At 39.4% G+C, this 24,575-nt stretch overlaps 2 protein-coding genes across 3 annotated transcripts; one reads left to right on the forward strand and one right to left on the reverse strand.

The window, feature by feature from the left end:
* Positions 1-2,129: 2,129 nt before the first annotated feature.
* Positions 2,130-22,862, forward strand: ergic3 (ERGIC and golgi 3). 2 transcript variants are annotated; one of them, XM_017481097.3, is made up of 14 exons: positions 2,130-2,285; positions 2,651-2,721; positions 3,828-3,915; positions 4,150-4,269; positions 4,413-4,506; positions 7,765-7,930; positions 8,105-8,162; positions 13,494-13,508; positions 13,710-13,741; positions 13,849-13,945; positions 19,112-19,176; positions 20,628-20,764; positions 21,039-21,094; positions 21,172-22,862. In XM_017481097.3, the coding sequence occupies exons 1-14, from the start codon at positions 2,198-2,200 to the stop codon at positions 21,249-21,251; spliced, it is 1,167 nt and encodes a 388-aa protein (XP_017336586.1). In that variant the 5' UTR covers positions 2,130-2,197; the 3' UTR covers positions 21,252-22,862. The 2 variants fall into 2 exon arrangements, with proteins under 2 accessions (XP_017336586.1, XP_017336587.1); XM_017481098.3 differs by lacking the exon at positions 13,494-13,508.
* romo1 (reactive oxygen species modulator 1) lies at positions 15,868-19,028 on the reverse strand. The gene is made up of 3 exons (XM_017481099.3): positions 18,869-19,028; positions 16,964-17,111; positions 15,868-16,071 (listed from the first exon to the last, which is right to left on the reverse strand). Exons 2-3 carry the CDS (start codon positions 17,092-17,094, stop codon positions 15,963-15,965), a joined length of 240 nt encoding a protein of 79 aa, XP_017336588.1. The 5' UTR covers positions 17,095-17,111; positions 18,869-19,028; the 3' UTR covers positions 15,868-15,962.
* Positions 22,863-24,575: the final 1,713 nt, after the last annotated feature.

Consider the following 24,575-nt stretch of genomic DNA (forward strand, 5'->3'; position numbering starts at 1 on the left):
TTCTTTGGGGTTTTACGACAGCTGGCATCCAAATTGTTGCAATACTGCCACCTTCAGTCCGTTTATTTTAGAGTCGCCTTTCCATTCGTCTTTCTTAAAACTGTTGAACAAACGTTTCCTCCCTTGCTGGAGGATGTCTCCCTGTAAATGTCTCCCTGTAATGTCTCCCTGTAAATGTCTCCCTGTAAATGTCTCCCTGTAATGTCTCCCTGTAAATGTCTCCCTGTAAATGTCTCCCTGTAATGTCTCTCTGTAAATGTCTCCCTGTAATGTCTCCCTGTAAATATCTCCCTGTAATGTCTCCCTGTAATGTCTCTCTGTAAATGTCTCCCTGTAATGTCTCCCTGTAAATATCTCCCTGTAATGTCTCCCTGTAAATATCTCCCTGTAATGTCTCCTCGTAAATGTCTCCCTGTAATGTCTCCCTGTAAATGTCTCCCTGTAATGTCTCCCTGTAAATGTCTCCCTGTAAATGTCTCCCTGTAAATGTCTCCCTGTAATGTCTCCCTGTAAATGTCTCCCTGTAATTGTCTCCCTGTAATGTCTCCCTGTAAATGTCTCCCTGTAATGTCTCCCTGTAAATGTCTCTGTAATGCCTCCCTGTAAATGTCTCCCTGTAATGTCTCTCTGTAAATGTCTCCCTGTAATGTCTCTCTGTAAATGTCTCCCTGTAATGTCTCCCTGTAAATGTCTCCCTGTAATGTCTCCTCGTAAATGCCTCCCTGTAATGTCTCTCTGTAAATGTCTCCCTGTAAATGTCTCCCTGTAATGTCTCCCTGTAAATGTCTCCCTGTAATTGTCTCCCTGTAATGTCTCCCTGTAAATGTCTCCCTGTAATGTCTCCCTGTAAATGTCTCTGTAATGCCTCCCTGTAAATGTCTCCCTGTAATGTCTCTCTGTAAATGTCTCTCTGTAATGTCTCTCTGTAAATGTCTCCCTGTAATGTCTCTCTGTAAATGTCTCTCTGTAAATGTCTCCCTGTAATGTCTCCCTGTAATGTCTCCTTGTAAATGTCTCCCTGTAAATGTCTCCCTGTAATGTCTCCCTGTAAATGTCTCTCTGTAATGCCTCCCTGTAAATGTCTACCTGTAATGTCTCTCTGTAAATGTCTCCCTGTAATGTCTCTCTGTAAATGTCTACCTGTAATGTCTCTCTGTAAATGTCTCCCTGTAATGTCTCTCTGTAAATGTCTCCATGTAATGTCTCCCTGTAATGTCTCTCTGTAAATGTCTCTCTGTAAATGTCTCCCTGTAATGTCTCCCTGTAATGTCTCCCTGTAAATGTCTCCCTGTAATGTCTCTCTGTAAATGTCTCCCTGTAATGTCTCTCTGTAAATGTCTCCCTGTAAATGTCTCCCTGTAAATGTCTCCCTGTAAATGTCTCCCTGTAATGTCATTATCCCACTGTTGTTTCCGTTGTTGATTTACTTTCATCCAGACTATGCTTTTCCCTTCTGATTTTGATAACAATACTGATTTCAACATTTCCTTTTTTGACCGCTTCTTTTGCCAGTTTCTCTGCCTTCTCATTTTCCTTGAATACCTGAGTGTGCTGGGACCCACATGAATGTGATATTTTCCCCTTGTATGATTAATCTTGAATAAATAGACAGAATTTCATAAAGCAGATCCTGGTGGCGTCTAGCCGTGTAGCTGCACCTGACTTTATGCTTTTAAGGGCAGATACACAATCACTACATATTAATATGGTGATGCACCTAGTTTGTTCACTCCACTCTAATAACATTAGTAATGCAAACAGTTCAACAGTATAAATATGTAAACAGTCAGGTGTTCTTTTGCTGTACTCCACTCGGGAACTAGGCACTGTGGAACCAGGCCCTGTTGCATCTGTTTGCAGGTCCTTGGACATCCTGGGGAAGTTCTTACTGCTCCTAAACACACTCTTAAAGCCTGGGCCAGCTCTCTACCCAGATCTGCTAGCACTGATTTTGTTGCTGACCCGTATACAGTGCTTCCGTAATCTAGTTTTAATCTAGTCTTATTAGAGCTATATGAATATATTTCAGAGCTATCATACTAGCACTGAAGATGAATGAATGAATGACTTTTTACGAATGGAGGAAAACAGCGCCATCTACAGGCACGCACGTCTCACATCACAGAATTCCGCGTCACACCGGAAGTGAACCGGTGGAACCAGAAAAGGCGGAAACGTCACTGCAGCACAAGAGAAAATGGATGCATTAAATAAACTTAAACAATTTGATGCCTATCCAAAGACTCTAGAAGATTTTAGGATTAAAACGTGTGGTGGAGCCACTGGTGGGTATTTCTGAATATTATAAATAAAACGCAGATGGTCAGGCAGGACAATCTGCACAGAAGAGCTAGGTTGTAGCTAGCCAAGTTCAGTTATTGTTAGTCCACTGATAGTTTCACATTTACTTCGAATATCTAGTACAGAAGTACAAAAGACCTTACTAAATTTTCAAAATGTACCTCGTGTTAAACCTCGAAATAACTGGTGTCGACAGTCCTTTAAATCTCTCAAATCAAGGCGAGGTTTTGTTTGTGAGACCTGTTTACAGTTAGGATAAAACTCCACAGAAAATGGCCCGGCTTTTTAATGGCTGCTGATTTGTTTATTTTGTTCTGTTCTGTTTTGTTCTGTTCTGTTCATTTGACAGTAACGATCATCAGTGGGCTTATTATGCTGATCCTGTTTGTTTCGGAGTTGCAGTATTACCTTACCAAGGAGGTGAGTATTCAAAAACAAACCAACAATCAAATAAAGATGGGAATGTTTAATGGGTTTTATATTAACCATACCCAGTCCTGTTATAATGGACGTGAAAGGACAATAGCTGCAAATGACCTCAGTGCATTTGGTATTCTTCATTCAATTCAGTCCAGGTGTATCGTTATACCAGTACAGTACATCGTAAAGCGTTCTAGCTGTTCTCTCTCAATTTACACCGATCATCCTGCTCAAAAGTTTACATCCTCCTGACTAATGTATCCCGTTACCTTGAGCATCAGTGAATGTTTACACTTTGTGTAATAGTCGTGTATGAGTCACTCGGTTGTCCTCCGTGTGAAAAGATGGATCCACATTCCAGTCCTTATTGCATGATTGTAGACATGCTGTACGATCCTGATTGAGTGGGTAGCAGTATTACAGCAGTTGTGTGTGTGAGGGGGAACCAGCACCTTGACAGTTTTAAAAACCAGTGTTTAAGAAGGGAGAACCAGCAGGTTGGCTCTGGGGTCAGTGGTGATGCGGAGTGCTGTCCTCAGACATTTTAAATGCCCGTTATGGCTGGCGGTGCAGTCCTGATGACGAGCTTGGCTGCCGTGGTCATCTGCTGCAGGGTCTTGTGTTGTTCCAGTGGAGTGGAGTTAAGGTGTGATCACACTAGTGAGTGACAAAGCAACAGATGGCCGTTCATCAGGGGCTATATCCTGTTATATAAGACCTCTCATATTAAATGTGTACAGAGATGTTGGAGAGAAAAATAAAGCTGGGAAGGAAGTTGCAGGCTGTCTCTGGAGAGAGTTAGCTAGTATAGTTAGTTCATACTGCTGATCTGCTAACAAATCTAAAATGAATCCTGGTACGAAATGTATAACAAACAATTTTACACCATTTTTTTTTTAAATACACTTTTTAAATACATTTTAGTACATCACAGACTGTACACCATACATTACTGTATTACTGTTGTACTAACCTAAGATTTTGTTTAGTGAGCACTAGTTTGTGCCTATAATTGGTTACACATAACAGTATTTTACACACGCTATTGTTATGACAGCTACATACAATCTAAAGATGAGATTTTTAGGCAAAACCTTTCATTACAGGTCCACCCTGAACTCTTTGTGGACACTTCAAGAGGAGACAAGTTAAAGATCAACATTGATGTCGTATTTCCTCATATGCCATGTGCTTGTGAGTAACCGGTATTTTTTTCTTCACATGCTTCCACTGATAACCATGCCATCCTTGATATGGCTTTGCTTATTTTTATTTATTGTTGTTTTTTTTTTTTTTAAAAAGTGGACTATGAAGCCATGTCAAGGCTCTGTGTACTTGGGCGTATATCAGTTCTGTGAAATGTAGTTATGTATTATGCATCCACTACTACTTCACGTTCCTCTAACTTCTGTCATTCTTGTGTCTCAGATCTGAGCATTGACGCCATGGATGTAGCAGGAGAGCAGCAGCTGGATGTGGAGCACAACCTCTTCAAGCAAAGACTGGACAAGGATGGCAATCCAGTCAGCACAGAAGCAGAGAAACATGGTTGGTATAATCCATTTGACTAATGGACTTAATTTATATACTTTTAACTAATGCGTACGTTTTACATATACATACAAATGTATGCAACAGAGTAAGCACGGCGCATTTAAAAACAGAATGCTACTCTCTCTGATTCTCTGCAGATTTGGGTCAAGATGAGGGTGAGATTTTCGACCCTAGTAAGCTCGATCCAGATCGCTGTGAGAGCTGCTATGGAGCAGAGACCGATACTTTGAAGTGAGTTGTTTTTTTCCTCTTCTCTCTAAGTTGAAACGTTAATGCTTGGGTTCGATAGAAAGGTGTCAGAATTCACAGTGCATCGCAGCTCGCTGTGTATGGAGCTGTTTAGTAACAGACCGGTCAGAGTGCCCATGCTGACCCCTGTCTACCACTGAAAGTGCCTATAATGGGCATGTGAACATTATAATTGGACCATGGAGCAAAGGAAGAAGGTGGCCTGGTGTGATGAATCAGGTTTTCTTTTACATCATGTGGATGGCCAGGTGCGTGTGCACCACTTACCAGGGGAATAGATGGCACCAGGATGCACTATGGGAAGAAGGCAAGCTGGCGGAGGAAGTGTGATGTTCTGGGCAATGTTCTGCTGGGAAACTTTGGGTTCTGGCATTCATTTAGATGTTACTTTGATACATACCACCTACCTAAACTTTGTTGCAGACCAAGTACACCCCTTCATGGCAACGGTATTCCCTAATGGCAGTGGCCTCTTTTAACCGGATAATGCGCCCTACTACATGGCAAAAATTGTTCAAGAATGGTTTGAGAACATGACATGACATGACATGGAAAAAAGTTCAGGGTGTTGACTTGTCCTCCAAATTTCCAAGATCTCAATCTGATTGTCCAGCAAATCTCACAAATGCAAAGTCAGATCCATGGAGGCCCCACCTCACATCTTACAAGGCTTATAGATGCCAGATACAAGAGCACACCTTCAGAGGTCTTGTGGAGTCCATGCCTCGACACTTCAGTGGTGTGTTGGCGGCATAAGGTTGGACCTACACTGGCCTTTCACACTGAGCGCGATTAAGCAACGTGTCAATGTATGATGCGATGACGCTCTTGAATCGAAACAATAGATCTCTATGGAGCTATTCACAACGGGCGCGATCCCCCCTTGCCCCACGATGAAATGGGCTGTCCAATTAGTTTTGAGCTTTAGATCACATGGCTGGAGCACAAAAGGGCGAGATTGGTGACGCTATAGCACAGAAAGCTGTTTTGAAAACCAGGGTAAACTCCAAAGAAAAGTATTCTGGAAGAGAGAAGAGAATGGATGTTGAGTTCTTGTTATCATTGGTGTCTGAGAACAGAACGTTTTGACAAAAATCACAGCGACTACAAAAACAAAAAAGTGATTTTTTTTAGACATAGTGTATAATTTTAATCCCCTTTATTCTTCTCATTCTTATTGTTCTTTCAGTGAGATATACATATATCTTATACTTTTAGATTTTAAAAACTTTTTTTATTTTTTTGTTTATTTATCTTGCACAAATAAACAGGTTTTGTCCCACTACTGTGTTATTGCATTATATTTCACATTATTTCATTCATACTTAAATAGCTTGACGGTGCTGTTCAAACAAACACAAAAAACTTTCTGCCTCCCTTCTGGGTAGAATACACATAAAATAAGAAAAGTTTGTTTCTCTCATTTGAAACCCTAGCTCAGTAGTTAAGACGTTGGACTTCTGATCAGAAGGTTGTGAGTTCAAATCCCAGCACTGCCAAGCTGCCACAGTTAAGATTAACCTCTATGAAAGTGATGGAAAGGCCAAAGTGTGGAGAGAGGAAGGATCCGCTCATGATCCACAACATATAAGCTCATCCGTGAGTCAAGCATGGTGGAGGTAGTGTCATGGCTTGGACTTGCGTGATGAAGTTCTTCCCAATTAGATTGGATGCATTTACAGAGAAATGCGTCCAATCTAACTGGGAAGAACTTCATCATGCAGCAAGACAATGATCCAAAACACACTGACAACACAACATAGGACTTCATGAGGGGGAAAAAGATTTAAACTGGCCAAAAGTTGTGTGGTCTGCCACCAAAGTGCCAAGTTGTTCAGCACATCTAAATGAAATTCTGATCTATAGTCTCATATTCATCATTTGATATCAAACCCCAAATGTCTTCAGTGTATAGTAAAAACAAAAGAACTGACCTTACTGTACCAATACTTTCAGGAAGGGGCTGTATGTTTTCCATTTGCATGTACTTCAACCAGAAGTAAATGTATGGCATTTTAAAATCTGGATACCCCCAAAAATGAAACACGAGAATATTGGATTTACCTCTACACTTATAACCTGCCAAAATTGGGGGAAAAATTCCACGTTTACAATGGGAGAGGAGTTCTCTCTTTAATTATCAGCATGTTCCACCTCAGTCTCTATCTGATGACCCGAGGTAAAAGTCACTTGCGGCATTTAAACATGAGCCTCGTCATCACTCTTCATTTAACTGTTCTTAACACTGCTGAGGGATTAATATAGTCAGTTCTGTTATGTTGACCTAGCTTCTTATTAGTCTTTTTATTGGGTCATTAAAATATTGAAGTGTTTTTCAAATGACTGTGTATATGGAGCGTGAACATCTGGCCGTGGTGGTTGTTTCTGCACGGTTTTGTACAGAAACGAAAAAGAGAAATGTGTGGATTCAAACAGTTGGCTGGGGGGAGACGTCAGCAAGAGAAATAAAAGTATAGTGCAGAGAGCACTTTGGATGACTGTGGCATTGTCAGGGTTTGCACTCATAGACATTGCGAGTGCATTGCAGACATTTTGACAACTGGTATCTGATCGTAAACTGAATCAATTACGCTTAAGTTCACATTTAGCTCGCAAGGTTTTTGTTAAAATTCATTAAAACGATGCCTGTCGCATGCTTCCAAATTAAGCGGGCCTGCATGTGCACACGTTTGGTGTAGTGTTGTTTCATCATCTCCAGATCGGATATTAATATGTTTAATTGATGTTCCTTTGTTGATTTGGATGCACGTTTGGGATCCTTATCTTTAAAGGTCCATCTACTGCCAAGTCAAAATGGGAAGCAACTGGGTTTTTTTTACTAATATATCCTGATAATTATCAGAATTCATGATACGGGGAGAGTGAAGGCTGTCATGTGCTTCCTCCAAGCCACTCATGCTCATGTTACGTCACAGGGCAGGTGAACACATTTAGAAGAAAGTGTTAACTGCTCTCTTCTGTATACCCAAACTCACGGATTGGCTTGTGTCACTTAGATTGACAGGGGAGAGAGCAATGCCATCACTTCCAAGGACAATTTTGCACTCTTGGATTCCTGGCCACAGATGGCTGTGACATATTCGGGATACAAACTTGGATCCAAGTTTCCCCATGATTGGAAGAGAGCACTTTACTATTTAATGTAACATATAATGTAATGTAACTAACAGATGAGACATTAAAGGAACTCTAAAGACTACTGAGCTTCTTACTTCTTAGGTGCTGTAACACGTGCGATGATGTGCGCGAGGCATACCGTCGCCGAGGCTGGGCTTTTAAGACGCCCGACACCATCGAGCAATGCAAGAGAGAGGGCTTCAGTCAGAAGATGCAAGAGCAGAAGAATGAAGGTTGCCAGGTCTACGGCTTCCTCGAGGTCAATAAGGTAGCAAACATACACTGAAAGCAATGTATATTCATGACATATAATCCCAGTTAAGTCCATTCCAGGAATGGGGTGAATACTTATGCAACACTGTTTAGACTAGGATTATATTCATCACATTTCTTGGAGGTTGCCTTAGATAAAAGTTATGAATAAATATATTACTTGCTTAAGGTTGCTGGTAATTTCCACTTTGCCCCTGGGAAGAGCTTTCAGCAGTCTCATGTGCATGGTGAGTACTGATGCCAGTTTACTTTGATATCAGCACCGATTCAGCCTGTGGTAGCAGCCGACTCGGATTTTCAGACTACTAGTTATTCAGATTTTAACTAGGTCTTCGTAGCAGACAGGATATGAATAGAATCAGTCGTTTTGAGAAAATCTAGTTTATGATTATTTATTGCTAAAATACTGTTCTACAAAACAGATGACGTGTGCATGTAATCATCACCTTATTCCTAGGCTAAATAAATACAGAAAGTTATAAGTTAGATTCTGTAGAAGCATCCTTCATTTGGTATATGGTATGCTTTGGTTGAGGTCAGACTACACATGCATGTAAATCCCTCCTACTGCCATGTGCCGCCTGTTTATTGGTTCTTTTTCTTAGGGCGCTTTTACCTCAATCTTTCTTTAGTTCAGTGCATTTTTACAGGTGTGAACACCGAACAACCGTGCCCTGTTGTCCCATCAGTGGTCTTGGTCCTCATCCGAATGAACCATGATTCAGTTCATTTCTGGTGGGAAGACAATTTTATGTTAGTCTGTGTACTGAAAAATACATTTGAACGGAATTGAGCACTTTTTTCAAATTTTTCTTTTTCATTTATATTTTTGTTAATAACGCTTGAACAGACTGTGGAAATCAGTACAGGCTTACATCATTATGACCTTAAATAATACACTCCCCTCCGAAAGTATTGGAATAGCAAGGTCGATTCTTTTGTTTTAGGTATACCCCGAAGACATTTGGATTTCAGATCAAAAGACGGATATAGAATAGATGGAATATCTTGATTATCATTGCACAAGTACAATGAAACAAGGTTTCAATGAAACTTCCTTATCAGATGGTAAAAAACAATAAAAGTTGAATATATATATATGTGTTTGTGTGTGTGCAACTGTAGCTATGAAGTAACACTGTATGCAGTAAAACAGTGTTGACAGTAATGATGCAACAGCTCAGATGTACAAAGCAGCAACAAAACCAGTACAATATGGTAATGTAGATATGGAGACTTCATAAATAACACAATGTAGATAAATATATTATTCCCTGAGAATTATGGTTATTAATTAATTAGCAGTTGGCGATGTGTTGTAGTGCAAACCTTAGATGTGACAATTACAGGTAGGAACGCATCGATACCAGATTTTCAGTCACACAGCAGTGCAGTGAGAGATGATTTGAAGACAGCTTGTTTATCCAACTGTTCATACAGCAATTTCACTGCCAATATCATCAGTTGTAGGACCATTTGTGAACAGTGTAGCCGAGCACTAAAGGCACTTTTTTTAAACAATTTTTTTGCTGTAACAATGTTAACCAAAAGCTCAAACAATTTCTCAGAATAAAAAACAGCTATGAATATAGCTGCAAGCAGCAATTACAGGGCCAAGCACTAGAGAGGCAAAGTAAGGAGATAAGCAAGCATGATTTTGGCAAACCGTTCAGAAGTTATAAGCAAAAATGAGCTTTTTTCCATATCTCGTGAACAATAGGTGGGGCTGTTCCAAAACTATGCAGGAACCTGATGTTATGATGCCCATGACATATACTAAGTTTGGTCAGAATATGCTAATGCAAAGGTTTTCGACCTTTTGCAACTAAATCCCCTCCCCCCCCAAGCCTTCCCTATCATGTGGCGCGTCGTGTCCTCCCCCCATATTGGAGGAGACCAGGTATAATGATTATCTATGCTATATAATATACACCTGTGTTTTTGATCTAGATATATTTTTTTATTTTGCTTTTGTGTTTTTATACTTTTTTAATTACTTGTCATAACTTTTATGATTTAAAAAAAAAAAATTTTTTATAACTTTTATAAAGCTATATAACGGACAGGTGTGGAACGTGGATGATATAAAAAGTTTCTGAACACTAGAACTACTTTGAACAAGAGAACTAGGCTGTAATATCATGGACTATTTTACATGTAAAACATGTTGCATTCCATTCGTCTTGCGTTCTAAAAATATTCACTTAAGAATGATGTAAATTGGGATGAAGGGCGTGGCTCGTTATCCAATCTCCGGCTCTCAGCCCCTCACTGAACAGAGCAGACAGAGGGAGGTGTGAGTGCAGCGGGAAAGTGAGACCTCGCGCTTGCAGGACAGTACTTGCCAAATTTGGAAAGTCGTTAAGGTTTGTCCAAAAAGTCGCTAGATTTGTCGCTAGGTGCTTTTTTATTTATTTATTTATTCTTTAAAAAAAAAAAAAAAAAGGTCGCTAAAGGGGTCTGAAAAGATTAAACAGCTAGATAAAAGGCAGACTAAGCTCCGCCTCTCCCCAGCAAAAAGAAAATACAGAGGGAGAGAGAACGCGGGTTTTTCATTTATGCACATTCTATTTCTAAAAGCAATAAAATACACCCAGTTCCCAAATGATGCCGTCTGTGTTTTTTTTCTTGAAAAAGTTTGCGCCCCCCTTCCGAGCTCTCCACTCCCCCCCAGGAGCTGAAGAATTACGGAGATATAACATCGCGTCCATTTTGGCATGCTTGCTTTCAAATTCATTTGTGCGTCATTTGAGAATGGTTTGACCGATCGCCTTGAGTTCCATTACTTTCTGTTGGCATGGTCCGAAGATGATCTGCTTCAATTTTGGTGAAAATCGGATGAACTGTCCAGGAGGAAAGTCAGTTTTTTACTAAATTCAAAATGGCGGATAGCAAGTTCGGCCAACCATGGCCTAATTGGTATCATTGTTCTCGGCTTGAGGCAAGGAATCTAGGAACATGACAATAAGCAAAAGTAATCAAAAGCAGTTAGCATTTTTTTTAATTGCGTGAAATTGCACCATGACATGGTGGAGACTGGGAGACTCCAACATTGCTCTGGTTAATGTTGAGACTGTCCTCTATCTGTGTGTCAAATTTCATAACTTTTCCACAAGTGGTTCTATAGGCTGCCATAGACTCAAGAGCAGAAGAAGAAGCAGAATAATAATAATAAAGTACACCAACAAAAACATTAGGTGACTATGCACCTTTGGTGCTTAGCCCCTAATAATATTATTATTATTATTATTATTATTATTATTATTATTATTAACAACCAAAAATTGTAACCAGAGCCAAGAGTGGCAACAGCAATACTACAACCACAGAGAAGACTGTTCATTGGAATTCATCTAATAAGGACATTCCACAGTTTGGCTCTAAGCCTGTTTCTTGTTTCATTAAGAACGTGTGACAGAGCTGAAAAAGTCTTTTGCTTTCCACGCTACTGCACGGAGCCGAAAGATATTTTCGTGACCTCGGAGCTAGAACTGGAAATCGTATTTTGTTAACGGACCAGTACTGAAAGGGATCGTCTGAACGAGGCAGTGTGGTCTCTCCAAGGTATGTTTCCAACGGTATGGCATCAGCTGCTGGAGCACTGCACTGTGATACAGATGCATGCTCTGCAATTTCATCAGACATGCTATCCAGACTGTTACTGCGCTGCTCCTAGCAAGGCCTTTCAGTAGGCAGTTCCTCCTGCTCCTCGAGTCCGGCTGCCTTTCCAGCAGATATTTTCTGTAGCTCCAGCATCAATTTCTTTGATCTCCTTGGCACTGTCTGTGTTTGAGAAGAACCTATTCTTATATCTACAACACGAAACACATTTGCTGAGGATATGCACACTGGGCTTTATGCCAAATCATTTTTTCGCAAATAACAATTACCTAAAAGTAAATGTTAAGAGGGAATTTAGTGAACTGACAACCATATCTAAATCATTAGTAAAGCTGACTGCTGTTACACCATGTAAGAAGCTCATGATGTGCTTTCTCACAAAGTCGTGCATCTTTGGTAACACGGTCTCTGTGACGAGATAGCGAATGGGAATGTCGTACTTGACGTACTCCAAACTTTAAGAAGGCATCGAAATCCCACGTTATCAACGACTGACAGTGGTTGATCGTCAAGAACAATATATTGTTTTGGGGGTATTTCTTCAAGGCTCTCACAGTGTTTTTGTCATCAACTGCTGCTGTTTTCCTTGACTGGTCTGTTTGATGTATGGTTGTTGGTAAACTGGTGGTTTCTTTCTTTTTCAGGACATTCCAAGTTCCAAGGCTATGTGCAATTTCTGCAACGTTCCCTCTTTTTCCAGCTTCAAAATGGCTTGCTTTCTTCTATAGTCAGCTCTCTGGTCTTCATGTGGGTTTATGCTTTTTAACAACAAGTGCAGTCTTGAAAGGTGAAACCCATTCAGTCCAAGGATAGACTTTAAGGGGTATTAATTGTTTAAACAATCAATCTAACAGGGCACACCTGTGCAACAATGAAATACCTGTCGGTCACATTCCAGTCTTTTTGATCACTTTAAAAATGGGTGGGTTCATACAAAAGGTGCCATGTACTAAGTTGCTTAACACATTTAGATGTAAATATCAGGAACTCAAAGCTGAAATTCATATTCATCTTTTGATCTCAAAACCAAATGTGGTCGGGGAATAGCAAAAATATAATTGGCCTTGCCATTCCAATACTTTCGGAGTGGACTGTAGGTACTGGCCCCTAGTTTTAATGAAAGCTCCAACATATGTGTAGGAACACCAGAGGATTGGTTTATCCACCTTAAATGATCGGTAATATTGCCATGTAATTCATGTTCGAAAAAAAATAAGCCAAGATGAATAAATAGTTCAATAAGGCCGTACCCAAGGTGTGTGTGAAAGTGTCCTTCAGCGTGCTGATTCTGTGCCGCTGAAGACCGATTATATAAACGGTTATATAATTCTGAAAAACGGAATCTCGTCCAGTCATTTGTAGATTTTACGGCAGAAGTAACATCTGTCGAGTGTGAACAAATCAAAATGGCACGTGTCATGTGGAAAATGAAAAAATGTCTGAATATCCACTCACTACTGTATTGTGGCCTTGAAGCATGCTGTATTTGGGGGAAAAATATTTCCTGGGTTGACGGCAAGACTTGTTTCTCAAATACGTACCTTGATATATTGGCTATTAAATATATAAGCAAAATTCTTATATAAGCAATTACTGGTAATAAGAATATTTATTTATATATTTGAATATTTTCAAACATGAACCCAGGAAATAGGGTTTTCTTCCTTTTTTTTTCTTTTGAATTTTCAATAACATTACTAGATATAACGTTAACATGTGTTTTACTAATAGAAATACTAAACCCACTCAGTGTAGTGCAGTTTTATCTGTTCGATTGCTGTTCATTGCTACAGGAAAAAAAAGAGATTCTCCCGCTTAAATATGAAGGGTCAAACAAATGTTACGTGATTTATAGGACCAGGTATGTCCTCTTGGACACTTGTTTCCCAAAGCGAAAAAAAAAGCACTACTGTGACTCCTTTCTCTTCTTTCTGCAGTTCATGCTGTGGAAAGTAAGTCAATCTTTTACTTACATAGATTTATAGTCCCCTAAACACATTCATATTTTGTACTTAAAAGCCTTTGATTTCTCGCTGTTTTATTATGCTTTGCTTCCATTCCCAGAATTGTGACTTTGATGACTAATCAGAATCAAGGAATTGTCTTGCACAACCAAACGACTTAACATTGCCCAAACTTTTTTTCCTCCTCAGTTCATGATTTGCAGAGTTATGGACTGGATAATGTAAGCCTTGCTTCTTGTTTTTATTTATTTTTCAAGGTCAGATACAGTATATTATCAATAATTTATACCAGTGGTGTCATTTAATTTAATTTCTTAAATGTCCATAGATCAACATGACTCACTTGATTAAACATCTCTCATTTGGAAAAGATTATCCTGGAATTGTCAACCCACTAGATGGAACTAATGTTGCAGCAGCACAAGGTATGTTGCTTTTGGTAATAAATTTACAATATCAGGTTTTTACCCTTCATAGGCTCGTCAATACAACTACATGAACTTGGGCAAAATACACCGTCAACTCTAGAGTTCGAATCATTAAAATCTCAGATGGTGTGATACAAACTCAAAATAAGTGCATTCGAATTAAGATTTTTGCATTGAGATCCAACGTTTGCTGAAACGGCCAAATCACCGAGTCACATCCAACGTGATTATAGAATTTGTCTGCAACATTTGTCTAAAAGCAACTTTAAGTATCTGAGAACGCTCTGATTCGGAGAACCTCCCTGAACACAGCACTAGGACCTTTTTTTATTATTTATTTATTTTTATAAATACAAGCACCTATAGAGGTATTTTTGTTACTTTTTTGTTATTTTTGCAGAGGAAGTATAGTAGAAATGAAATGCAGGCAGCAAGAAGTAGGAGCCTAATTTTTCAATGGAAATGGTAATAAATTGATCCTCAAAATCAATTCCCTTCATTCATATCCAACCTAATGTCTGTCTGCAACCCTGAAATATTTTAAGCTGTTATTAGATGTTTTAAATGAATACAAGCCTGCGACTGTCACGATAACTATTTTCATTGGATATATATTGTCCCAGAAATAATTGTGCTGAACGGTATCATTTCATTTTAAGACCATTTTATGCCATTAATATACTGATAGCATAATAATGCAAGTACACCCTTTCAAAGTGGGATGCATTTTGAATTCTTAAGAACATTCAGACACTGGAATTAGAACGTCAAATAACAGTTTGTCTCTGACGAGAAAATCCTTTACATTTAGTCACTATATCTTTGTGTCATATTTATTCGTTTTATTCAATTCTACTCTGACTAAAATGGCACTGAATATTAATCAATGACATTTTAGTTGAGAAAATGTCATATATATATATATATATATATATATATATATATATATATATATATATATATATATATATATATATAATAAAAAAAAGTATTCATACATTTTACATATTAACTTAAACACGTAAGAAAGACGTGAAAGCCTGATCTCCTGAAATAATCTTACAATGAGTACACTATTGTAACACAATATTGTGTATTCTTTATGCTTTAGTTATTCATTGTCTGTGTTTTAGTGTGTTGGTATGGATTCACAACATGACTTACCATACTGCCCAGCGCCTTACTGAAGTTCACGTGTGCATTCACGTCATTTTGTGCAGAAGCAAGTTGTCATATTCCGGTTATGTTGTGTAGATGTCTGATTAATCTCATGTGTGTATAGGATGCGTTTGGGTGAGTTAATTAACCCGCTAGTAAAGTGCTTCAGTTTACCAGTGTTCATTCACTGTTCGGCTTCAGCTCACACGTCTTAACCAGCTCAATCCCCGACATTATCGACCATGACTGGATTATTTGAAACACTAGAACGATTACACTAGTGCTTACTATACATCTTAAAAATGCACATTCGAATTCAAAAACTGTGCATTTTAATTCATCTTCGATTCAAAGTGTCTAAAATGTTGGTGACGTTCATTCTTATGTAAACAAACACAAACGGGCAATATCGAGGTCAGCAGAAATGATCGAGGTCATGTCCATATATTGTGTGATAAGTGGATGACGTCATTATCGTGACGGGCCTACCTGACTTTCCACTATTTGTGAAAAGGACTACCATTTTTATCTTAGCGTGTAGTACAACTGATGTATTGATGCTTGTAGTAGAAAATGAAGATGGGTCCACTCCTTCATTACCTCGACCCTCTTCTTCCCAAAAGCAGTGCATCAGTGTCTACAAACTGGTAGTGACTATCCTACCTTGTCTCTATTGAAGCATAATAGACTTCTGCAGTTACATCACAAAACGACAAATTTCTGTATCTCCCATCTGCATGTCTTACAACTTTCTTTACCAGTTGTTTTAAATTATAATTTTATTAACACAAACTCAGTTTTATGGCATTGTGAATATATGAAAGGAATTTAGAGTCAAGTAAAGTGAACAGCAGAATCAGCAGCGAATGCCCATGCCAATGGCCATGAAGGTCCCGAATGTACCCCCACTTTGCATCATGGTCTTTCCCACTCCACCCATCAGCTCTCGACCTCTCATCCCAATTCTGTATAGAAACAGGAGTATATTAAATTAGTACAGTGTAGAACGTGTACATGCTTTATAAATAAAAAATTACACGCACACCATATTGAACCAAAGGATGACAATATTATCTGTCTAGTAGCAGCAAGTCAAGAACTATGGACTTTAAACCCCCCCCTTCCTCCCTAATATAGTCGTGGCTAATTCACACACCCTCCAGTTACGTCTCCACTATCATACGACAGACCTCGGAGGGCGAAGGCTATCACATGCTTCTGCCGAGACATGTAAAGCCAGCCAACCACCTCTTTTCAAACTGCTGCTCCTACAACGTCAGGGGGCGGTGTAACACGCTCGGCAGAAAGTACTATACACCCACTTGGTACATATGAGCTCACAGATGCCCATGACTGGCTAGTGGTGCTGTAATTGATGGGGGACAGAGTATGCCAAGCCTTCCTCCGAGTCAGTTTTGCTCTCTTGGACTCCCAGGCATGGATGGCTGTGGCATCGTCAGAATTCAAAATCGCAATCTCCCTGGACTTATAATCTTGAGGATGATTACTATGGTAATCATAGTAACTATGGTATTGCTACACTCTGGTGTCAATCATTGGGCCTGCGGGCCTGATGACGGTTCAAATCTGGCCCTCCAAAAAAAAATTTAAATACATGTAGACAGTGTGCAGTCTAAATAAAAATGTGTGTACTGTATTTGTAACACTGGAAAAGTTCAAGGACATGAACACATGCGAGGCATTGATTTAATTATTTATTTATTTATTTATTTTTTTACATAAAATGGCCTCTTGCCTAAAATGAGCGCTACACCCCTGCACTAGACAGACCATGTTGTATCCTTGGGAAGTTGTGAACCACTCTCTTTAAATTCTTAAACAAAGTGGAAATCTCACCGTAGACAGGAGAACGTTCCAAACATGGCACCGGCAGCCATTCCGACTGCAAAGCCCATCATGAAGCCCATCTTCACTCGGTCAAAACAGCTTGGCTGTGCCTGTCCATACGGTCCTACAGCTACAGGCATCTGTACTCTGGACAGGTCTAAATGAAAACACATACACGTCGTGAAAACACAAACTCATGCTGTTTGTTAGTGACCTAAAAGGTTTATTTTACAGATTGATTTGGGCAGTGTATTACATTTTCTTTATCTTCATAATAAACCTGGACTAGTGGCTGGGATGCTATTCTGTCATAGTTCTATATACATGATCAAGTTAGAAACAGCTGTACCTTTAATATTATATAGGGATGCACCGAAATGAAAAACTTGGCCGAATACAAAACACGTTTTTTCTCCTTTTTACTATTTTGTCTTGCTTTTCAAAGAAAAAAATCAATTACAAAAACTACAAGTTCAAAATATTGAACACTGAACTTTTTTTTTTCATTCCAGCAGGCACAGGCTACCAACAAGGCACAATATAACTTTAAATAAATAAACGAGTAAAATAAAAATATGTTGCTGTGGTCATCTTTGAGCCCCTTGAAAAGCCGATGTTAGTCCTGTAACTGACTGCTGAAAGAATGGAACACTCTGTAGCCTACAACTAAAAAGTGCAGTGACGAGTGCAGAAACTGGTTCTATTGGGTTCTATAGGGCTGATGATATTGGGGATATGTACCGCTCGCGTACCCTGTACACCTCGCCGAGTATTACAGTAGATATAGTAGAGTTAGATACGGTGTTAATGTTATGTTGATGGATTTAGTTAGTTTAAACTATAGATCAGTTCATTTAGTCCGCTGGTGTTTCCACTCCCAGTCCATAGTACTAGTTCATGGTTCTTGCTCTGTGTTGTGACCCTGTTTTCAGTGGCGCGACTCTTGATTCCTGCTTCGCCCCGTTTACGCCTGTTTGCCCATCGCCCGACCCTTTGCCTGTCTTGACTACGTTTTTAGCATTACGATGTGGATTTGTCTGCCTGCCCTTAAATAAATACATCTTTACCTGCTTCCGTACTCTACTCCCTTACGTCTCGCGACGTGACAGAATACTCCGGAACAGAAACAAAACGCACGTGTCCACAGTAAACAATGTCACGACTGTCAACATCCGAAGAGCGTGCGCTCGCTGTCCACTCATGCACGTAGCTCGTGCATGCGCGCCCCCTCATCCGCCAGAAGTGGAGGTCGTGACATTCGCGCGTCTCACTCTGGTTGATAGGTTATTTGGTCGAGTCATCAAACACGTCATTGTTCGGTCAAATTTATCCGGCCTTTCCGGACACCGGAAGTGCTTTTTTTTTGTTGTTGTTGTTGGTTTCGGCGAATAATTTCGGTGCATCCCTAATATTATATTGCTATAGGGATATATTTCTAGGCGCAGTAGTCTCAATGTGCATTGATTTTAAAAAAAAAAACATTTTTAAGAAATGTGGCATATTATAAAGTACAAACATGCTCGCAGTTCTGCAGCCTAAAGTAAATACGAGGTTCTAACAAACAGTAATATTACATGTTCTCATACCCCATTAAACAAAACAAACCCCAGTGCATAGCGCGAGCAGGACACCTCAATCGAGCTGATTTAACTTTAGCTGCAGACTTCATTAGCAGTGTTTAGATGAATACTATGGAAGGCTTAGTGCATGTCTAGCTGATATGTAAGTAACTCGTCGTAATACTAGACCTTATTTTTTTTATTTTCCAGACAACGATAAGCAGCTAAACCAATTTGGTTTGTAGCAACTATGCTAGCGTCACCGAGGCCTGGCTTTGAACAACCTTTAAAATACCAACAGAAACTTAGCGTCGCAGACTGGAGAAAATGATCTGCCATCATATTTAAAGTATACCTTTCCCAGACAACTGATCGAGTATTTCCGCTGGATGGAAGCGTTTTTAAAACTGCTTCGAGCCTCGCAGTTTGTACCGTTAACGTGTTGTGGATGCTAGCCCTTTCAGAAAGACCCCATTGCGTAACAGGAAACAGTAAAGAGGAGAACATGCCACTTAGCGCCTCCTACAGGCTGAGCCTAGACTGCAGCTGGTTTTTATCTCAACTGTTTTCATGCTTTTTTTCTTCTCTCATTTTCCAGCGTCAATGATGTACCAGTACTTCGTGAAAATAGTTCCAACAGTTTACGTTAAAGGAGACGGGGAGGTGAGTTTCCTACACGTGAAAGTAAAATGAACCTAAATAGTTAGCTTGTGTGAGATACATGAGACTGAAGCCGTGATGCTGTATTCCGAGATGGCGTGTGTGGAGGGTGTTCTGGTTCAGCTGCGCCTCAGGTCGCACACCGGCTGCAAGCATGAGCCACTGCAGATATGTTATTTCTAATATCTGCAGTGGCTTGTAAATAAGAACCAATAAAAGACATTTTATAACTAGAAATCACACCTCCAGGGTTGTGGGTTCGATTCCCACAGCTCTGTGTGTGCGGAGTTTGCATGTTCTCCCCGTGCTGCGGGGGTTTCCTCCGGGTACTCCGGTTTCCTCCCCCAGTCCAAAGACAAAGTGTCTGTAGTGTATGAATGGGTGTGTGAGTGTGCCTTGTGATGGACTGGCACCCTGTCCAGGGTGTACCCCGCCTTGTGCCCCATGCTCTTTGGGATAGGCTCCAGGTTCCCCCGCGACCCTGTAGGTTAAGTGGCGTAGAAAATGGATGGATGGATATATTTTAAAAATAATCTTACGAAGAAATGTTTAAAATATCGTGACTAAAGAGACATAAGATTACCACAGTCAAAAATAAATATATCAACCCTAACATTGTCTGCATGCTGTTTTGAATACACACTGCAGTGTCTGTACGAGGGGGATTCCTATTATCATTAATTTCCAATATTATTATTAACTCCCTGTACGTTTGTCAGATTTCGGCCTAATGTACTGTAAGGACCTATACCATTACCATGTATCATCATGGCAAGCTACATGCACAAGAAGCGCTTATATATTTTCATTATTATTATTATTATCATTATTCACTCCCTTACAGTAAGCACTATAATCCTGATCAGGGTTACTGTGTATTCGAAGCCTAAACTGGAACCACAGTGTGTAAAGAGGGAATAAGCCCCAGATGTGACGACAGTCCATTGCAGGTCACCGTGTGCACACATTCACAGCAGGGGTAATTATTTTAGCCATTCCACCTATTGGCAAGTTTTTGGGAGGTGGGAGGAAACCGGAGAACCCGCAGGTAACGCACATGGACAGACACACAGCGACCTGAGCTTAGGATCAAACCCAGGACCATAGGTTTAAGTCCATTATTATTCAAATAAACTTCTTTTGTATGACTTACAAATAATAATCAAAAAACAGCTAAATCATGTATCTATTTTTGTCATACAAAATCTAGTAATGAGATGGCATTTAGGGCGTTTGTGCTAGATATGTGCCTTTGGGATACAGATCTAGATCATTCTGAAATACTGGAAAACAAAGGTTTTAATGAATGTAGAACTTCCACTACTAGAGGTCTTTGAATAAAAAAGAAACCGCTTCGATGTCGGTGGTGTTTCCAGCCAATTAGAGAATTGTAAGTCAGTAGAGTTTACTAAACAGGATTGATTGTATGTCTGAAAGGTTTTTGTTTTTCGAAGGTGGTGAAGACAAACCAATTTTCAGTGACCAGACATGAAAAAGTAGCCAATGGGCTGATTGGAGATCAGGGTCTGCCTGGTGTATTTGTGCTGTATGAGCTCTCACCCATGATGGTCAAATTCACAGAGAAACAGCGGTATGTTTTCACAGCACTCATATGCTCATGCAGGAATACCTTGTACATGAATCTTGTTTGTTTTGTTTTTTTCTTCTTCTTCCAGGGTTTATTGCTTTGCTACAGAACATAGCTATAACTATAGCTTATATTATTATAATAGCTAATAGCTTATAATTGGACGCTGCAGTAATCTCCCAAGGAGAGGAAACAATAACACAGACAAGGGTTAATATGTAATTTACATAAGCATATACAAGAGAGCACTCTGACTGACTGTTGTTTGTCCTTCCAGGTCATTCACTCACTTTCTAACAGGAGTATGTGCTATTATAGGTGGTGTTTTCACAGGTACGTGACACATAACTGTTTATCCCTAATATTCATGCGTGGCTGTATATTAGATTATTCCTTTTCTGTTCTTCTAGTTGCTGGACTCATCGATTCTTTAATATACCACTCAGCAAGAGCTATACAGAAAAAGATCGAGTTGGGAAAATCTTCCTAGCTACGTCTCTGAACCTACCACGAACAACTGTTCACGAATGTCTAGCTGTTTGTGTGTGTTTGGCCGCAAAGAACACTTCCTTGACACATGGCCTCTCCGTTGGACACATACGGGTACCTCACCGAGGCTTTCACTTTAATGAAGAAACCAACTAACTGGACTTCAAAAGTAACTGGACACCTCTAGGGTTCATTACGACAGAGAGGCACCAATGAATCTTCTTTTTTTTTTTTTTTTTTTTTTTTTTTTTTTTGAATTGTACATTAAACTGAAAAATACATGTAGTACAGCAAGTATTGTTAGTTACATTAGCTAATGTCACTGAATGCAATCCAGAGCCATTGTTTACTTCAAATGGATTTAATAAATGTAATATTAGTAAGCTGTTAGCATTCAGATTTAACAAATCTCTCATATATGAAGCCAGTTCCTGAGTGGGAATTATGAGTTGAGGGAGTGTTTTCTTTGAGTTTTCCCCGTCCAAGGTTAAATGCAGCATAATTAACACGAGATCTTCAATGGCATCCAATATTCATTTTATAATGAAACTCTTGAGTTTAAAATTGTAATGTCTTTTATCTAAATATCGCTCGATTTTCACTTTGGTTAATGGTTTCCTTTGCTATGTTACCCACAGTGCATTTGAGCTGCTGATAGTAGTGCCAGTGGGATTTAGCTCTCACTTCATAGATATCTCCGTAGATACCTAAAGACGGTGATGCCGCAGCGCTTTAGTCCTTCACTCTGTCTAGTGCGCTCACCACCACATCTGCACACGCTGTACAGATAAGGTTCCAGAGCTTACACTTTCATTACTGACCGAGCAGAATCGATGTGTAGCTCAGCGCAACTGTGATGTGTAACCGCATTTCAGTCTAGAACTTTGAACGCAACTTTTTAATCTTCACTCCTGCACTACACTGGAGGTATTAGTATGACATTGAAGGAGGAAGAGAAGCTCTTGTTCTTTTGTTTTAAGGAGCGAACAGCAAAATCTGAGCATTATCACGAATGCTTGTGATTGCTGAAAGATTTTCTCCTATAAAGTGGCATTGGAACTGTACTAACAATGTCCCCCAGTGAAGTCAGCCACACATCCGCTTACTTCTCCCAGCAATAATGAAAACATTTTTTAAAAATTGGCCGCGGAATCATGAAACTTATCACAGAAATTCAGTATAAACATTGAATGTGTTTCAGGGTGGAGGTTTCCTTTAAAGGTGTGCTTTATGTATTAGAGTTTTAGAATTGGCTTGGTGAACAGGTGTGGTTTGAGGTGCAAAAGACCACGTGGGTTAGTTTGGATTGCCCTTTATTTTAAAATGTCACTTTTTTTTTAATAAAACTGTAGATTTGAGTTTCATGTGATTACTTAATCAAATCCTGATCTCTGTGTTTCTAGTGTTTTCGGGCTTTTCTGACACATTTCCTGTTAAATCTCAGCAGTCAGCATTAGAATAATGAAGGCAGTTTAATTCGGGCCTAACTTGATCTCAAAGATAAAACCAGACCATAATGTACTTGTTCCACGAAACAGGTGAACTGTACTTGATTGTGAAACAATGTTAAACAATGGTTATTAACTAAAATAAAATAATAATAAAAAAAATAGTCCTTGTATTGTCCAATCCTGTATTGTTTTTTGCCCTCGTTGTATTTAAAACAATTTCTTCCACGGATTCTATGGTCTGCTTTCTTTGAATTTCCTGCCTTCCTTCTAGTTAGCTTGTTCACTATGGGCTGAAAGTAACAAAAATAATTTATTAAAATTGACTTGATTAAGACCATTTCTTTTTTTTTTTTTTGTCATGTAAGAAAAAAGTTAAATGGATCTGAGAAAATTTGATTGAATAAAAGCGAAGACAGTTAAATGTAATCGTGTGGATTTAATAAAACATGAGTATTTGATGTTCTGTAGTTCAGCATTAATCATTCTAAACTACCATTATCATGCAGGGTGATCGGGTACAAGGAACAGTACATCCAGTATTCTTTGAGCAAGTCTATAATGCACTCATAAATGGTGCTTCTTTGTAAATGCACCATCAAATTCAAATTCAGGGGATGGCTTTGTGTATATACAAAGAGTGGGAGTGTGACTGCATGTTTTGTTAAGTGCTGTGTATGCTTGGGAAAGATTCTACCTATATTTTGACTCTATGCCAGTTTTTAGATTGGCGAATAGATGTAACACTGTAAACAGAATCTTTCTATCATGTGAGTGGACCAGTGGATACATCAGTTGCCAAGTTTCTATCTACTTTTTGCGCTTTTTTGTGAAGAAAGTAAACGTGCATAAAAAAAATTGTGATATTTGCTGTCTCCTGCCCTTTCATCCTGTTGGCCTTTTACCAATAAAATGGTGTGCGTGATGACATCATCCTTTAAAAAAAAAAAAGGTCACATAAGTTTTGGTGTGTTGCAAAAGAAATCTGCCCTTAAGTCATTTCCATACATAATTTTGTGCACATTGCAAATCGTGTACCTTTTGCATCCCACATTGTCCTTAAATCTTTGTAAAACGGAGAGAGTATTGAGACGATAAAATTAAGTTGGCCAGCTTACCGTCATTTTAATTAGACCAATAATTGCAATTGAACAAAATATCAAAAGATGACCTCAGAACGGAGCAGTTGCTCGTCGGATAGGGCTCCAAGTAACTGCCCTTATGCAATGAAGCTCACGGGTCTGAGAGGTAGTGTTGGAGAGACACTTCACAGAAAGTCTCTGGCTGCGACATTTTCGAAAGTTACGGCCCACGTTTGAGATGCAATTAATTGGTCCTGATTTTTCTGCCGTCGCACCACAGGTTCCAACCTGAAAGGATCGCCTTCACCCTGTTCAAGCTGGCAGCCTTCACCCTGTTCAAGCTGGCAACCTGCACTGAGTACAGAGTAGTAGGGGAAACTTTCGGGGGTTGTCCGTCGATGTGCATATGCTATGTGCACAGCTATTAAAGAAAACTTACTGCGGCATTATATCAGGCTGCCGAATGTAGTGGAGGCCAATGAAATTGCATACTGTAATTCCTTGGCGCATCTTCTGCCGCAGGTTTACAGTGTGCTGGATGGCATGCCCTCCCCTATTCTTCCCCTGACTGATGGATAAATTCTGTCATGTGACATTTTTTTTGCATGAAAGCCATTTTCTCAACAAAAACTGTTTCCAAACTGGTAAACATTTGAATGCGCTAAACTTTTTCTCTTTTTTTTTGCATAAAGTAAATAAATAAATCCTTGGATGGAAATGTAGCTAGTCACACTACACTGTCATGTAAACATTTTTGTAGGTAACATTTGTAGGGAAATTTCTGCTTTATTACAA

Source organism: Ictalurus punctatus, chromosome 12 (genome assembly GCF_001660625.3).
Source record: "Ictalurus punctatus breed USDA103 chromosome 12, Coco_2.0, whole genome shotgun sequence".
Lineage (NCBI taxonomy): Eukaryota > Metazoa > Chordata > Actinopteri > Siluriformes > Ictaluridae > Ictalurus > Ictalurus punctatus.

What these genes read in the sequence shown, in the direction of transcription:
- ergic3 (XM_017481097.3), top strand. Translation starts at nt 2,198, where the DNA reads ATGGATGCATTAAATAAACTTAAACAATTTGATGCCTATCCAAAGACT. An exon ending in AGTATTACCTTACCAAGGAG is followed by an intron (nt 2,722 to 3,827) that starts GTGAGTATTCAA and finishes CTTTCATTACAG; the next exon opens with GTCCACCCTGAACTCTTTGT. An exon ending in TAATGTTGCAGCAGCACAAG is followed by an intron (nt 13,946 to 19,111) that starts GTATGTTGCTTT and finishes CTCATTTTCCAG; the next exon opens with CGTCAATGATGTACCAGTAC.
- romo1 (XM_017481099.3), bottom strand. Translation starts at nt 17,094, where the DNA reads ATGCCTGTAGCTGTAGGACCGTATGGACAGGCACAGCCAAGCTGTTTT. An exon ending in GGAACGTTCTCCTGTCTACG is followed by an intron (nt 16,072 to 16,963) that starts GTGAGATTTCCA and finishes GTTTCTATACAG; the next exon opens with AATTGGGATGAGAGGTCGAG.